This window comes from Filicampus tigris, chromosome 14 (genome assembly GCF_054856515.1).
Source record: "Filicampus tigris isolate MCC_2025a chromosome 14, RoL_Ftig_1.0, whole genome shotgun sequence".
Taxonomy (NCBI): domain Eukaryota; kingdom Metazoa; phylum Chordata; class Actinopteri; order Syngnathiformes; family Syngnathidae; genus Filicampus; species Filicampus tigris.
Window position 1 is genome coordinate 4,017,501 of NC_141230.1, and position 18,086 is coordinate 4,035,586.

Here is an 18,086-nt window from a genome sequence, read left to right on the forward strand (position 1 = left end):
CTGTCACAAAAATAGATTTATCTTACACCCTCTTTTCACACTCTGAGACGCAACCCCCCCCCCCCCCCCAACTTCCCCTCCACCCGCCCCATGCCCGACCAACTAAGCCCCCAGCGTTCACGTTGCTATGGCAGCCAGGCTCCCACCGGGTTGTGACCTCAGATGATTACAGTACAAAGCCGGTTGGGGTCTTGGAAAGGAAAAAAGACCCTTTTGAAGATGAAAAGTCTTTGATGGGTTTGTATTTATGCAAATCTCTTCAGATATGATTTATCCCGGCTGTGATTGAATGGAGAGATGATTAAAATTGGCCCTATTTTGGAAATCCTTCAATGGAGGCCTCGTTCTTTCAGACAAACGAGTATGGGGGTACGTTTTGGGTCACCTACCTGAGATTATCATGGAAAAAGGCAAGGGGACACAAAGTTTTCTCCTCTGGTTTGCCGAGGAAGGGGGGTACTGGCTTTGAAAAGAAATATCTAATGGAGGGAGGGGGTCTTTTGTGTATTTCCAGATGATAGATTTTGGAATTTGGGCTATCCCACCGGCAGTCCCAAGGCTCGCTGTGAACTGGTCTGTTGGAAAAAAATTGGAACGCTTTGGTCTTTAAAAGAATTAAACTCCGGCTTTAAGATCTACCTAGGTGAGCTTGCATATTAGCGAGGGGAAAAAAAAGACCTCGGGAGAAGTGTCGCATTGTTGCTCCAGTGGCCCTACTATCATTGATAGATGTGTGTGCGTGTGTGTGTTTCAAAGACTTTTCAAATCTTGTTTCTTCTCACCTTGATGTGTATGCAAACACTGTGTATTTACATGAGCATGCGAAGTCTCTGTCGCCGTGCAGAGTTTCTGAAGACTTCACACAAAACGAAGAAATATTCCCTGGTGATCATGTAAAATATTTCATTCAGTCTGCTTCTTTGGCGTTTGAACCCTCGGACGTATTTTTTCGTATAATGGCTACTAAGTGAGCGGTGCAGGTAGTGGTGTATCCAGATGCATATCAAATGTTGCACTTTCCTTCGCCTCTTTTTTACTCCGTGACGGATGTTGAAAGCTGTCATATCACTTACCGGTATTCAAAAATTTCTATTCCATTTTCTTTTCTTTTTTTTACCCCTTGAATTAATTCTCCCACAATAGCGCAGTGTGAGCTCTTTGGAGTGGGCTAATAATGCAGTGGTAAGTGCACTTAGGGTGGCAGCTGCACGGTGAGGAGCAGTAACTTTACAGTCCCTCGGAGCACGACGCATCTTTTAATTTATTCATTTAAGCATCTATTACAAATGAATTCGGCAATCATCAAAAGGCATGCACGAGCTGTTATCACCGCTAAACTCTGCAGAAGAAACAAAATGTCTGATGTATGTCTGCCATACAAACAAAATTAATTTATTGTAATTGTGCGGTGCCGTGTTGTTTTGCTGTTCGCGCAAACAGCGAGCTAATGAGTTGCACTGCCTGTGTTCTTCAGTTCGTTGACAGGTTTCAGCGCAGCTTGAAAGGACGGCCGCTGACGGGACCCGTTCGCCTGGTGACCTTTGTGGAAACGGCTGTGGGCCTGCTCAACTTTAAGGTAAATTAAAAATGACTACCAGCCCATCTCCCACCACCCACCTCCCTCCCAAATTTCTATATGACACACTTTCAGTTAAATGACTTGTCGCTGTACAATTATAATCATTTTAAAACATTGTAATGTCTATATCTTATTGTGTTTTTGTTTTTTTTTCATCGTAAAAGTTTTTCGATACACATCAAACGACTGGAGATACAGGTACATACCGGTAGCTACTTATTCATTGGAATGCATTTTAATCCCATCCATCCATTATCCAAACCACTGATCCTCACGAGGGTCGTGGGGGTGCTGGAGCCTATCCCAGGTGTCTTTGGGCGGTAGGCGGGATACACCCCGAACTGGTTGCCAGCCAACCACAGGACACACATAGATGAACAACCATTCACACTCCCAGTCGCACCTAGGCACAATTTAGAATGTTCAGTTAACCCACCTTGCATGTTTTTTGGAATGTGGGAGGAAACCCTGGTTTAATATTTGATTGTAGTTCTTTGAACTCACTTTGTATTAGGGCTATGACTGAAAAGTGTTTCATATTGGTCGATATCGATATATTGAGGTTTTTTTTCCTTTTTTAAACTATTCAAAATAATGACCCAAAGAAAAATACATTTAGGTTATTTTATTTTAACATAATACTTAACATTTAATAAGAGGTCAATGTAACTATGAAAGAGTGAAATAAACTGGTCGATATAAAGATGAAATAAACTCAATTTTAAAGATAGTGTGCTTCGAAGGGCTGAGAAATGTTTGAAAAACTGTCACAATCGAAGTATTCCATATCAGTCAAAATGAATATTTATTGATTTTGTTTTAAACCTTTTCTTTAAATAACAGTTAACAGTTTTTGGTACATCGTTATGTAGTGTAATGTACAGTTTGTCCTCCATCAGTGCATTGTAAATGCTTATTTGCATTAGTTCTACCCCAAAGCAGTTGTTGATGCATATATTAGCCTTCATAGGTGCTGGCATAGGTAAACAGCATAGATGCTGTTGATTTACTCTCAACTAAAGCCTCCATCCAAGTCAACCTCTACTACTGTAACATTTTTCAGACAAATATGTCACTCGAATGGAAACAGAAGTTTAGAAATGTCAGACATTGTCACATCCCAATAAATATCTAAATTTTTAATTTAAGGAAACTTAAAGGGGAAATCAACCCAAACATATTTTTTCCAAGAATATCTTCCCGGCAGGCCCACTAGTTGAAACTCGGCATTCAGATTAATATATTGCATTGGTGGAATATGAGTTAAGCAGGAAAATGTAACCCTTTTTACCCATCTCAGGGGGCGGCCATTTTGTCATTTCTGTCGACTGAAAATGACATCACAGCTACTCAGCGTTCAGGTAATGACCAATCATGGCTCAGCTTCAGAAAACAAGTCAGCCATGATTGGTCATTACCTGAGCCCTGAATAGTTTTGATGTCATTTTCATTTGATAGAAGTGACAAAAAGGCCGCACCCTGAGATGGCTAAAAACGAGTGGATTAACTGTCATTCAACAAATACAATATTTACAGGAATGCCTTGTTTCAACTAGTGGTCTTGAATAGAACATATTGTTGAAAAAAATAGGTTTGGGTTGACTTCCGCTTTAAAAATTGTTCATTTTCCCCATAGTGAATGAAGGACATGAGTGTCCACTCCCAGACCTGCTGTTAAACATGATTAAAAAGAGCAGATGAATTAGAATCCAAATGTGTGAAGGCTTGTCTCTAAGCATTTCACACAATCATGAGATTTTCAAAACTTAAAAAGAGAGACGCCCTAGCACTGTCCCTTCATGTTTGTGCCCACTGGCGACTTACTGAGTTGTCTAGTATTCTAATTTTCACCCTTGATAGAGAGTAAAGGCGAGGGAAAGGCTTTGCGTTCATTAGCATATTTGATAAGAGGGAATGTACTTTTGTAATGAGTGTTTTTTTTGTTGTTGTTGTGTTCCTTGTGAAGGCAAATCACAAAGCCAGTTTATTTGAAGTTGGAACACTGGGGTATAATTAGATGTAAGATTTATGCCGCCGTTTCGCCCACTAACTGGCGGCCTGTAACGCACCTGCCTTGCTTCTCTCCAGGCGGTGTGCGAGGAAATCCATCGACTCGCGTCCGAAGCGGGTCTCCATCATGACGGCGTGGTGTTCGGTTCTGATGACTTCTGCGCCAGTATAGGTACCTATTACGCCTCTTTCCTGTGTTAATCACGGTTCCATCTCTGGGCATTGGTTGCAGTGGACACCTGGTGGATTGATGATGGAATGTGATGCCTGTAAATCAATGCCTTGTTGTTCCAGCATAATGATGAAATGAAGAATTGGCCTCAGGCTTCCGTTATCATCATGATGGTGTGACCTACTAATGATAGTGTTTCACTATGGAAAAGTAAAATACCATCTCCCAGTGGTATAAAGAGAGGCTATTAAAAATAGTATTACAAATAGTACATTGTTTACCATCAGAAAGAAGCAAACTTACTCAGTCAAATTAAATCAAATACTGTCGACTGTCGAACACCATCCGTCTCAAGACGCTGGTTGACAACCAAATTGTTCAGATTTCAAACCCATTGCCACATAGGAATTATCGGAAATAGAATTAAGACATACAACTGGACATTTTGTAAAAGCGTTTAATGTCGAATGAGACCTTTTTTGAATTAACATTGTTAACAGTCATAACAAGTGTTAAAAGTGAATGTGAAACCAATAAAACTGTGTCACATCTTAACATTAACATCTCGCTGCTTTCAATATGAATTCCTTTTGCATAAATTCTTTGGATAAATTATTGTCTTAAAATCTGTTGTCGAGGGTAATCTTTCTTTTGAAATTAGCAGAGATTGGCACATTACCCTATTTTGCCTGTCCATCCACCATCCGTGACCTGGGTACCCCTCCGTTATCGTCCCTCTGTCCTTATTTATAAAAATAATTGTCCTCTGCCTCCATCTATCCTCATCCTTTTGAAACACTTCTGCCTTTACATTTTGTCAGTCCGTCCCACAAAAAAAATAATTTAAAAATCTGTGCATGACGCCATGGGAGAGATGCTAACGGCAGAGGTTTCATTATTCATAAACTTTATTTAAAGTGGAAGTCAACCCAAACATATTTTTTTCAAGAAAATGTTCCCAGCAGGCCCACTAATTGTAAGACGGCATTCAGATTAATTTTGCGTTTGTGAAATATAAATTAAGAAGCAAAATGCACTCGTTTTTAGACATCTCTGGAGGCTGCCATTTTGTCTTCTGTCGACTGAAAATGACATCACAACTGCTCACAACAACCAATCACAGCTGACCTGTTTTCTGAATCTGAGCCGTGATTGGTCATTGTTAGCAGTTGTGATGTCATTTTCAATCGACAGAAGACAAAATGGCCGCCCCCAGAGATGGCTAAAAAACGAGTGGATTAACACTTATTCCACAAATGCAATATTTATCAGAATGCCCTGTTTCAACTACTGGGCTTTCATAGAACACATTCTTGAAAAAAAAAAAAATGTTTGCGTTGACTTCTACTTTAAAGCTCATTAGCTGGCTAATTTCGTATTCACATCCATTTACCAGCTGGGAGTATCGTGAGTTGTTTGAATTGTTTAAGTATTGACCAAGATAGCATTAACTGCCAACACAACCAACGTCGGTCACCAGCCTGCAGAGCCCGCCAGGGGACATAGAATATTTAAGATTGCTTTATAACACAATATTATTGTGTTTTATTGCAAAACGTTTACGTTATAATGCAATAAGTATTCATTTTTCATTTTCTCGGGTTAACCCATCGATGGCGCTAAACAGTTGGATTGTAAAAAAAAGCGAGTTAATACGAGATAGGCATTAAATGAGTTAAGTTAACACGAAATATCGCGTCGCCGCGCGTGTCTCATGTGTTTTTGTTTGCTGTGTAATGCTACAGTCAGACCAAATGTGTGCGCAGTGTTTCTGCCGGCGCCTTTCCATATATAGTCAATACAGTTCACATGATCAGGTGCTGTTGTGTGCTGGGTGGCGCATTTTAAACGTTCAAAGCAGGGGCGGAGCCAGAACATGGCTAATGGGTGGGCCTGGAAAAATTAGGGTGGGCCTGGAAAAATTAGGGTGGGCCTGAATATTTCTCTCACTGAGCACAATCCTCCTCCTGTAAAACGACAAACTGAATTATATTAAGTTCAGATATTGTCGGCTGCGTAGCAACAACAGCCAATCTGCATCGAGAACGTACTTATTACATGTATCCGCGGAACCAGCAGACACATAAATAAAGTTAAAAAAATAAAAAAAATTTAAAAAAGTAAAACAAAAAAGAGTCATACCCTGTCATGTTTCTGTATCCTGTGGCTGATGCTGCTTGTGCTGTTGTGCTGTGTGTAAATACATACTCAATGGCGTTTGGATGTTTGTGACACGATGGCATGAAAAGTTCACATTTGCAAACCCCGGCGAAATGGGCAGCCAAGCAAAATTTCCACTGCACGGCACGCAAACGCGCCTGAGTTGACTATATGTGGAAACGCACCGCCAGAAATGCTCAGCTCGCATTCGGTCTGACCACAGCAGAACTGCTTTGAATGTGGATTAGGTATATGTATCATGTCTTGTTGTTGAAATAACCGTCGCAAAAAAAGCCCAAGAAAAAGTTAAACGTGCAATCCAGCCTCTTGCCGGCATGTCATAAAATGGAAAAGTTGGTCAAATTATGATAGATTTTGATGATGAATCTCACATAACGTTTTACCAGGTGAATGCAATTGATATGACTTCAGTGGCACTTAAATGTTAGATGTTCCAATTTTCAATACTTTTTCTATGATTGATGTCTGACATTGGACCCTCTGTATGCTCGCCGACATGTGGATAATAACAATCCAATACAAGATGTTGATATAAATTTCTGACTTTATAGGTATTTGAATTTAAACTTATTCATTTGACAATACTTGTTTCATTGTGGTTGTAGTTTATCGTGGTGTACAACTGCAGTGCATCAAACTTAAGAAACACATCTAATATTATTAGTTGTGGAGTGTAAGATAAACTAGATTAATGCTTGGATTCTCTAAAAGCAAAATGGTTTTGTTTACTTTCCTCTCATGCACCCCTGCGTGAGAGCAGCATTTGTTACCGGCAATACTGTATATGTTCCAGACTTCCTCACTCATCACCCCTCGCTATCCTCACTTCCTGTGCACCCCTTGGCTTCCTTTCGCATTAGCTCGGCTCCCTTTCACACCTTGACATGTGGCCCGCGTGCTGTGTGTGTTTACCCAAAGGCGCCACACGGACCAAGGATGCCAAGGAGCTAATGTACGCCAGGCAGAAAGTGGTCACCACCGCCAAGGCTTTCGGGCTGCAGGCTATCGACCTTGTGTACATCGACTACAAAGATGTGGAGGGGCTGAGGCAGCAGGCCCGAGAGGGAGCTCTCATGGGCTTCACAGGTAACGCTCATGCTGTTGTTAAAGTTGATTAGGTTTTTTTTTTTTTTTTTTATGGTAACATTAGATTCCAGAAAATATCCCCCCCAAAAAATTTGAAAATATATACTGCTCTGTCAATAGCAAAGGGCGATGAATCCACATACAGGTGGAGGAGTCTATCGCTCAGAGCTGCTATTCAGTTATACAGCCATGATTACATGAATGCTGCCTATTTGGTTCACACACACAAAAACAACCTTGGAAATCTCTGTGTTACAGGTACATTTGGTGTTGCATTTTTACAGCAATCAGTGTTTTTTTTTGTTTTGTTTTGTTTTTCAATACAACATTGTGCTTGACCAAATTTTAATGGGTTAAGCATTAATCTCCCTGTTAGAATAGAAAGGTAGTAGGTAGTTAAACATCTTCACCACCAATCAATGTAGTGAACTTGCAGTGATAGCAGTCCTGCTAATTCTTCCAGTAATCTCATTCTATTCATTATCCAGCAGTCCCTGTTTGTAGTTATATATCGTATTACATTTTTACAACATTTCGCTTTTTTTTTCTCTTTTCTTTTTTATCACACCAAAATGTGAGTTTCTTACTTTCTACTTTCACTTTCAATTCCTAAGTCAATCCGTTGAGGCATCAATCTATTCGGGAATGTTGGTTGCTGCCAATTAGGTAGACCCAACCTGATATAACCCTGTTGGTACAAACAAACAACATTTTCAGTCTCTAAAATTGATACATAAATTTATCATTAGCTCCAAATATACACTCTTGGAGGAGTAATGAATATGGAGGTAGTTCAAAACATTTCCATTGACATACAGTGTACAGTAAATCTGTAGTGCGAATGGGAATAAATAGGCTATGGTTTTTTTTGTAATTATGAACAGGCAAGCTGCACGGTTGTTAAATGCTCTGACATTTCTATGCAAGTGTTGGTGAAAAATGCAGGTGTGATTAAAGTGAGCTATCAGTCGCCGAGAGTGGAGATGACTTTAACTGGGCACTCTGCGTGTCTGTAGCCAAGCAACCACCTTGAGTGTGTGCGCGGTCATGCAACACACGCCGGCAGGACAGTCTACTCCACGGGATATTCCAATCATTCCCCCTACCCTTCCTGCAGTACAAATTTATTCGGGTGTTTTCTCTCCTTCGGGACTTTTGAAGCAATATAACTCACAGCCACTTCATTTGGCATGCACACTCTATTAAGATCCTATACAAATACCCTGTCTTTAAAAAGATATTATTTATGCTTAGTTTTGACACTGACGGCAAGATAATTAAACTCTATTACTGTATATCACACTGAGAGTCGTTTTTTAGAATTATTTATTAGCTACCTTACAATATTATAAATGGCTCCCAATATGGTTAAATAAACCACAACCATGATAATGAACATGCTGTTAGATTAATAACTCTCTGGCTGTGTTAATTAAAACAGAAGCGTATTATCTATGTGAGAGCAGAGTATTTGATGTAGCGCTTGTCTCCAATCTCTATTACATGGCAAAATTCAAATTTGGTGACAGGATTTTGTTTATTTGATTAAATGTTTTCATTTATTGATATTGAAGTTTTTAAATATATATATTTTTTAATTTGTTGGATTATTTTACTTCAATATGGATTATTTTCTGCATTTTTTTTCCTCATTAGATTATGTTGGTGTGCTTAATGAAATACCAGTCTCAGTTGTCTGACTAATGCATGTGGTTGAAAGCTCAAAATCCACAAGATTTCTGCCAGACTCTTGGTTTTAAAGTTATTACTAGTCCTTAAGTAGTAAAGCATTGCAACCCAAAGCTTGTATGAGCAGTGATTGATCGTTGCACAGTCTACGCCACCATTAACGCAGAGCACAGAAAATGCTCCCACCCAAAATCCTCTAATTGGTGAGGAGTTGGATTTATACAGTTGCCTTATTCTTACAGTTTGTATCATTTTAAGTGCCATGTTTCACATCTCTATTCAAGACAATTTTTTGCCTGGTTGAGTTGACAAAATTCTCTGCTTTTAAAAGAAGAATGTTCCACTTCCATGCCCTGCCCATCACTCGCCTGAGAGCATTTTTGTCAAATCGCCATCGTCCAATGAGGTGACAGCGCCACATGGCAGCCCGCGATTGGCCGCTGGGCATGCATGATGCATTTTGGGAGGCGGTGTGTGTGGAGGGGCAGTGGGTTGGGGTGGCTGGCAATAGGTTTGAAACTGAGGGCACCTGAGTCCCCCCCACCTATGCTGTCACTATCATACACGCTTCTACAGTCTCTAATTTAAATCGCCAACCAAAGATTGGCACATTCTTCAAACTAAAATAGCAATTCAACAATGCACACTGTGGTTGCTGCATACATGCATTACAAATTTTACACATCCAATGATTAGCAAAAACATATTTCTTCGGTTTATTGTTATACACACACTCACGCAAGCCTGAATCAACATTCTCACAGGTGTGCCTAGCTTTCTCCTGACATACAAAGGTGTATTAGGCCCACACAATACGAAGAAAAGTGGTAATGCTTCAATAAAAACAGTTAAAGTAACTTCAAATAACTTTGTCATTCTGAAGGATAGTCATGGTTTTAAATGGCAAAAGGCTTCTTATATTCTGTCAAAATGTTCTTTGTAATTTTGCATTAGTGAAGTGATAAATTAGTCAGTTTTAGTCATTTTGCGAGAATATTGGATTTTCATGAGTTAAATATAAATTTTACAAGAATTAGTAGTATTTGTTGTAATGTACAAAAAGGCATAATTTCCTATAAAATGGTTGTAGCGTGAGAAAATTTTGATAATTCGTTTTACAAGAAAATGTATATTCATAAGTTCATTTAAGATTGAAGTTGTATGAGGAAAAAATTGTAATTCTACAAGAATAACTTATTTGAGAAGTTGAACTTTTTTTGAGAATCAAGTTATTTATATTTATTAATAACGTTTTTGTAATGTGAGAAAACTGAATTTTACAACAATAGTCCTAATATCAAAAAAGTTATTTTGCGAATATAAAGTCCATTTAAAGTGGCCCATTAGTTTTTGACCCATTCCAATGTTGGCGACGTAATACGAATTTGCACGAAGCAGTAGTAAAGTCATGATTATCAATATTGGTATAAAAAATTATTCTCGGCCACAAATATAAAATAATCAAATGAAAACCAGTAACAGTTGTTGAATTGTTGCGTTTTTGTCATTTTCAGAGAACAAGGTTGTAGTACTATACAAAAAAAATACAAGTTAGAATTTTGCACGGTAGGGTATCTTGAGAGAAAAGATGATCCTTTGATAATTTTACAACTATTTCTAAACCAAAAATCTCATTAGATTATGACTTCTTTTACATTTATTAGGTGTTTTTTTGAAGGGGAAGTCAACCAAAAAAAAATTCATTGCAATATGTTCTATGCGGTGTCGCTGATGGTGTAGTGGTACACACGCCTGAGTTGTGTGCAGGCAGCGTGGGATCAGTTCCCACTCAGTGACAGTGTTTGTGTGTGCCCTGCGACTGGCTGGCAACCAGTTCATGGTGTAGTCTGCCTTCGTCCATAGTCAGCTGGGATAGGCTCCAGCACCTCCCCGCAACCCTGTGCAGGATAAGCAGTGTAGAAGATGACACATAACACGCATGTTCTATGCGCCTTGGCTAGTATCAACACGGCATTCTGATTAATATTGTGTTTGTGGAATATGAGTTAAGCAGCAAAATCCACCGTTTAGCCATCTCAGGGGGCCACCATTTTGCCACTTTCTGTCGACTGAAAGTCACATCACAGTTGCTCAGGGCTCAGGTAAAGACCAATGATGGCTCACCTGTTTTCTGGAGATGAGCCATGATTGGTTGTTTATTTTGCACTGAGCAACTGTGATGTCATTTTCAGTTAACAGCAAGTGACAAAATGACCGCCGCCTGACATGGACAAAAACGGGTGGATTGTACTGTTTAACTCCATATTCCAACGAACACAATATCAATCAGAATGCCATGTTTAGGCTGCTGGGCCTGCATAGAACATATTGTAAAGAAGTTTGGGGTTGACTTCAGCCTTAAACCATGGCCCTGATACTTCTTAGTAATGCCTCCTACAGCTAGCCAACAAGTGTGTGCATGTGGTTCGTCCCTCAGCTGAGTACGCACGCACATACACACACGCACAGAGTGGCTTTAACGCACTTGTCCTCACAGCCATGCAAATGTGAAATGAGTGTTTTTAAAATAAATGTCTAGTAGCGCACAAAGGCGTTGACGGGTTGCAGCCTAATTAACGATGTCAGGAGACGTTCAACAGCCTGTAACCGCAGTGTGTGCGTGTAGTGAGAGAGTGTGTATACAGTACGAGTGTGTATTAGTGGGGGTTAACTGGGGTGAGGGCAGCTTGAATGGATGGAGTGGGCCCCGCTCCTCCCCCCGTTGCCCACTCGCTCCTGTTTGGTTTGCTTCCTTCGGCTTGGTCCACGTTTTTTTTTAAGGATTTGTCGTCCGCCACCAGACGTTTCATAACCGGCGTAACTTATCAAGACAAGTCTGATCTGCGAATGTACACAGGATTATGTCTGTGGCGTTTGCCATATTTAACCGGGAGGTGGTTTTTGAGCAGGCAGGGTGGGGGTATAGTAAATACTGAGAGAGGATTGTGTTGGAGTTTGGCGTCTGTTTCAGCCAGATTTGTCATTTATGATCTTATGAAAGATTTAAATGTGGCAGGGACTTTCATGTTAATCAATCTGACAAATGGTGGTCGTTATAGTTGGATTTTTAATACACTATTGCAGTTTAAGAACTGAAAGAGTGTTTACAAATGAAGTGAATAGTATGGGAAAAAAAAGTTGTAGGTTTATTACCATGTTAGTTGTATAAATTGAGCAGTCGTAATTCTAAGAGCAAAATAAAGTCATACTTTTGCAGTAGTTCATCATTTTACCAGAAATCTCCTTAGTTATTATATAACAAAACTAATTGTATTTTTATGAAAGGTAAGTTTTGGTCATAGTATTATGAGGGCGTGGGGGGGCGGGAGTTCGGATGCATGAGGGAGTCTGAAGTTTATGACGGATATTGTACTCATACTTTCAAAATAATCAAGTTGTAGTATTATGAGGGCTAAAATGTTGAATTTTATTAGAATTTATTTTATTACAAAAACATTCTATTAGCATAATACTGGTGTGTTATTTAAAAAAAAAAAGTTCAGTAGTGTTGCATTTTATTACAGTGAAGTCATAATTCCTCAAGAAAAGTCCATATTTTCTGATTGTGAGTATTATTTGTAGAAAAAAAATGTAATTTTACAAAAATACATTTTAGAGGACAAATCATAAAGTATTATGAGAAAGTGAAAGAATAGAATAAAAAAACGCTACATCGCGGTTCAGTTTTTGCTGTCCTGCTTTATCAGAGATTTAAAAAAAAATGTTGCCACTCTATTTGTCTATACTGTTTGTGCAATACTTGTTTATAAAGAGTATTTCTATATCATAGATTTCACTTATCATCTGTATAGTCTGGAACATGAGCTCCACGATGTAGGCTGGATGGGGGAAAAATATGTGCCAAATTGATAGTACTGTGAGGAAAAAGGTCTGTTTTGGATCGTAATGTAGTAGTGGAATGAGAGTTGTAATTACAGTCAAGAATAAGGAATTCTACCTGTAAATTATTGATATCGTTCTTTTGTCCGATCTTATTTGATTGTGCAAGTGTGAGTATAATTTGCACTACATCACTATCATCTAAATCTGAGAAGCGTGCACATTTTAAAAATTCAGAATCATGGTTCTCCTATTCCCCCTCCCTCGTTGCTGCAACACACCATTATTTTCTCTGCTCGGCCTCCTTTTGGAGTTATTGAAAAACAAACAAGTTCAAATGACAGTAAATTAATGGGTATCTGAATGCGATAAGTGGACCAAGTGTAATATTTATCTTCATGCTGCAGTTTCCCGAGCGGGAAATGATGTGTGAATTAATGTGACACCTAGTTGCACAAAGCGTTTCTGCATAAACACACTCAAATATATTACATTAAAGGTTATTGAAAAGTGTGTGTGTGGGAGGGGGCGGTGCAGGGTGGGTGGATAACAGACTCCAGCTCCCGATGTCAATGTTTTCTGCTGCCTCTGTTGTTTTAAATGCAAAAGTTGTGCTTCTGTAAAGTGTTTGGCTGAAAGCGTGGGGCGGTGGGGTGCTCTCGTTAATGATGCGCACAGTCCTCCGGGGTCTGGTGCTGGCCCTCCTCAGACGCCTCAAATATAAACACACACAATTAACTTTTCCTCTGCTGGCCAAATGATTCTCTCCGTGTGTTGTCGCCATTCCTTTTTGCGACTACGCTGCCTCATCTTTTTTCCCCTGACCTGGAATTGTACTTTTCTTTTTTTTTTTTCACAGATTTATTTCCATTTGTTTTGAAAGTAAGTTAAGCACGTTGGTCATTTGTTTTTGTTTTTTTTTTCTCTCCAGACTGTAACACAAATTAAGCTTCCATGTCTTTATCCCCCTTTTTTTATTTCTTTTTTCAGAATTATTACAATCCTTTTTTATAGAAACAAAAAATGTTTAAATATTATTTCAAGTGCACTCCAAATTAAGTTGTTTTTTTTTGCATTCCATGTTTCAAATTGTACAAGTGTATTTCAACATAACTACAATTATTTGAAAATGTAAAATGTTGGTTTTATTTCTGTGCATTTAGGTAAGCAGGTCATCCACCCCGGCCAGGTCCAGGCCGTGCAGGAAGAATTCTCTCCCAGTCAGCAGACGGTCCAGTGGGCTCAAGAGCTCATGGCTGCATTTGAGCAACACCAAAAAGAAGGAAAGGTAAACATTTTTTTTCATGTAATATTTTTTCCAAATTCGGTTATTCTTCATCTACATAACTATAGCATGTTTGTCTGCTTCAGCAATGGTTTGGCCGAGAAGAAGCCACTGTGCTTGTGCCTCTCTTGCACTTTTTTTTCTTTTCGAGACGGCACGTCCATTAAGTCACTGAAGCTGCAACCTCATTTAAAGCTCAGTTGAACTCCTAAACGCAGCAATTTAAATGCTCTCTCCGAAGCCATAACCGGGCTTAAGCAAATTAAGCATTCATAAATTAACGACATACAAACGTGTGACACAAGTGTACTCTCGTATGTCCCTCTCACACACCTCTGTAGCTCGCCATAAGGCAAAGTGTACACCCTTGGGTGACTCTCACAGACAGCAGAGGAAGAGGAGGAGGAATGGGGGGGAGTCCTCAGGCCAATTAAGTGTACAATATTATTGTTCCTAATTTAGTGCATGGTTGGATCCTATGTGTCCAGCTCGGTAGGCTATCTGCTGAGGTAATACACAATCTGCCCACAACTCTCTCTTTCTCTCACTGCCCACCAGGACGGCTCTTAGCCTGCATGGCCCCAGGGATTCATATAGGCTGGCCGTCCCTTTGTGTGTGTGTATGCGTGTGTGTGTGTGTGTGTATGCGCGTGTGTGTGTGTGTATGTGTGTGTGCGTGCGGGTGTGTGTATATAAGTGTAAGAGGTTGAGAGAACTTGGTTGCTTTTGTCTTATAGCATGGCAGGTGCTTCCAGCTATTGATTGTATTGTTTTTTGTTTTTTTTCTTTACCAAGTCACAGCACTGCCACCCCCATAGTGTATGATATCTCGATTTCTAGCAACTTGCTGAGTTGTCATGAGAATCTAATTTGGAAACCAACAAAATCATCCAAAATATAATTTCAAAACCTATCTAATTCCCACATGCTCTCAGGAATGAGCCTCGACAGGTTTATTTTTCCGTCCAAATCATTCACATCTCAGTTTCAACAACTCATTGTATTCTCATAAGAATCTAGTACGAATAGTTAAGTTTAGCTACAGTCCCTGTAAGGAATGTTTTGGTGCAGAAATATCAGAGAAGGTTATATTTTAAATGAAATATCCCCCAAATTGTAAGATCTTTACGACTTTGTATTTGCAGAGTGCTTTTTTAAGAACTCATAGCCTGCTTCCAGAGATGCAGTTTCATCAATTGTCTCCTCGTCAAAATTTAATACAAATCCCTTCAAAAAGTTCATTCATTTCATGTAGGTTTTACAACATTTTCCACAAATATGGCAATCAAAATGTCCAATTTTCTGCAAATGTATTTCTTTTTACCTTTCAAAGCCCTTAAGGAGCTTTTTAATGAATTATTAAAACCTAAACATTTCAATGTAATACCAAATATCATATTATTTACTAACTGCTGTGCATTCTTTTTGTATAAAATTTTGTGAGCAGCACATAAAATGTGCTGGAACACCTTCCTCGAATATGACCGATATCTTGTGCTGCAAAACAGTAATAGAGATTGCCTGTAGTTTCATAGCACTCATGATATGTTCTTTTTATATTTTTCCAAAATATACCTTTACTATGAATGACATTGCATTGCATTTTGTATGGAATCCTACTAAATTCTGCTGGCTTAGCCGTACTATAACTCAGTATATAAAATAATCCACAAATGAGCGTCTTACTTTGTCTTAACCCTAACTGTAATTATCCTATGTTCAAAATGTGTAAGTTTAATGTGCTTTTTTTTCGTGTGTATCTTTCTTTAACCTTCCAGGGTGCGTTCACGTTCCACGGTAGCATGATTGACATGCCGTTGCTGAAGCAAGCGCAGAACATTGTCACGCTCTCTGCTGCCATGCCACAGAAATAATGTGGCCGCCAGGGACCAAGGACCTCGAGCTGCTGGTGGGGTGGGGGGGTGGGGGGGGTCCAGGCAGGCAGGCACTGGACTTTGCCTGACAACAAGCGGACATTTTTGTTTCAATTCAGGGTTTTTTCTTCTTTTGCGGGGTGTGGAGGGGGTTATGACCCATCATACGTTTGGACAACCTGTTCCCCAGGGGCTTCTGGTGGAGGGGCGTCATCATTCCGTCATCACGTGCCCACATCTCCGCTCTCCTCGAGGTCACCATGAAAGCATCTTGATGGTCAGAGCTGCTGGGCGAAAAGGGTAAACAAACACTATTTTGATTTGCGGGAGATCCATTCACCGCATCCCCCCCCGCCATATTCGGGGGCCGGCTCATAAACACAGAACAACGTGAACTCGCCATTTAGCGTCTTTGTGTGGGTCCCTTGAGCAAAAGTCATGCGGCTCCTTGGGCGGGCAGCCTGCGGGTCTAAACTGTGGTCAAATATAATAAAAGCTGCCTGATCTCTCATTTAAGGTGAAGCCACTTTATTCCAAGCAGGCGCCTCTCCCAGTACTCGCGGCCCCAGCGGTGGTGCGTGTCCTACTATCATGCTACAATATGTCTGCGTGGAATTGTGCGTAGGCAAACCATGGTGCGAGAGGAGCGCTGTTGCCCCAGCACAGCCCATCCTAGCTTTTGTCTTCTCCTGAGGATAATTGAGGGGGGGTGTCACGAGTGCTTCATGGTGCCATTGGTGACCATGGCAATGAAAAGCTCCCTTTACACCCCACCTCATCCACTCATCTTCCCCTTGCTTTCTTGCCACTGTATGATGTATTGTGTCTGCAGACAGGCCCGCGTCTACGCCAGGATGGGACCGGACAAAAAAAAAAAAAAAATGCCCGGACAGCGCCCAAGCCAAAGTCCCCAACAGTAAGCTGTCTGTCTGGCATTCGGCCACATTATTCCTCCCACTCCCGCTCCACTTTTTGCTGTCGTCTATTCACCAGCATTTGTGTTTGTTTGTTTTCACAACTGATGCAGAGGTCGGCGGACAAAACTGCTGCTACTATTTATGGCTTTCATTAAGTGAATCCGCACACACGTCCCAACAGTTCAAGTGAGGAAAATGCCGAGACACGAATTGTAGAAGTGATTTTGTGAGGATTTTTGCACAAAAGATATTATTTTCGTAGTTTTTTTTTATCATTTTAAGATATACTATCACCAAATGGCTAACAGTTGTTAAAATGTTTTTGTTGTTTTAAGCACTGCATTTTGGCAATGTTTCTATAGTATGTTGCACATACTCCAAAGGCGAGGGTAATATTCCATGTAAATGGAATGTTGGAGGTAACTTTTGGTAGACCCTGAAAACTGCTGTTAAAATTGTTCTTTTTATCCCATATATTGGGCTATTTCTAACCCAGTGTTTTTTAAGGGTGTATGAGTTCCAGATAAATTACTTGGTAATCATTTTTTTAGACAATTTTCAGAGTATTTTTAGAGTTGAAAATGGCTTCCTGTTCAATTTCAATGCCTAGTACAACTAAAGGTACATTTGTTTGGACCAATACATCAATGAAAAAAAGGGTTGAATTTAAAAGCTGATTTAAATATTTTCCAAAGGTTTTCTTGATAATAACCTTAATAATTTCACAAGTTCTTACGTCAGTAGCTATGACATTGTGCTGCCAAAAACTGTGCTTTTCGGTCTGTCACTTGATAGACCAATAGTGGCACCAGACATTAAAATGAACAAGAAATTGAAGAAAGCATGTGGCGGACTCATACTTTTTTTTCCATGGTTGTATATATGAATTTGCATTGCACATTGCAAAGGAAGTCAGGAAAACTTGCCATCAGAATTAAAATGAACATTTTGCATGACTTCGTACTAAATTCTCCATGGCTCATGTTCACTTTTTGGAATGTTTCAGAGCCCGACATCGTAGCGATTTAGTAGGATATGATTTTGTGCAAGAGGTAGTTTTTGTGGAAAGCATTTTCTTGTGGGGGGATGCAGTAAATTATATAATGTGTTGTTTTTTTGTTGTTTTTTTTAATATCCCTGCACTAAATATGGGCTGTGCACAGGTAAAGGGCAATTGATAATTAGAATGTAATGTTTAAGTAGAGTTCAGTAAAAAAGGGACAATTTGCTTAAAATTAAAAAAAAAAGACTCAACAAATACATTTTGGCAAACTGTTTTTTTTTTTTTCAAATGTGGCATTTTTAGAGGCACATGTTGAATATATTTTGCTCTGATATTTTCTCTCTTTTTTTCCACTTTGCTTTTTTCTTCGTTGTGCCAAAATGTCCTCATTTTGATGTTTAAATGTTTTGCACCTTTTTTTCTGGAATTGATCACTGCTGGGTGGTGGTG

The 18,086-nt window shown here is 39.6% G+C and overlaps 1 protein-coding gene across 1 annotated transcript in view; it reads left to right on the plus strand.

Moving 5' to 3' along the window:
• The window catches only part of clybl (citrate lyase beta like), a 90,224-nt gene extending 72,635 nt beyond the window's left edge, over positions 1–17,589 (plus strand). The window contains exons 4-8 of the mRNA XM_086052588.1: positions 1,475–1,576; positions 3,668–3,761; positions 6,861–7,028; positions 13,721–13,845; positions 15,621–17,589. Of these exons, the coding sequence (XP_085908714.1) occupies positions 1,475–1,576; positions 3,668–3,761; positions 6,861–7,028; positions 13,721–13,845; positions 15,621–15,716 (585 nt within the window). The 3' untranslated portion in view covers positions 15,717–17,589. The remainder of the gene's footprint in view (positions 1–1,474; positions 1,577–3,667; positions 3,762–6,860; positions 7,029–13,720; positions 13,846–15,620) is intronic.
• The last annotated feature ends 497 nt before the right edge of the window (positions 17,590–18,086 follow it).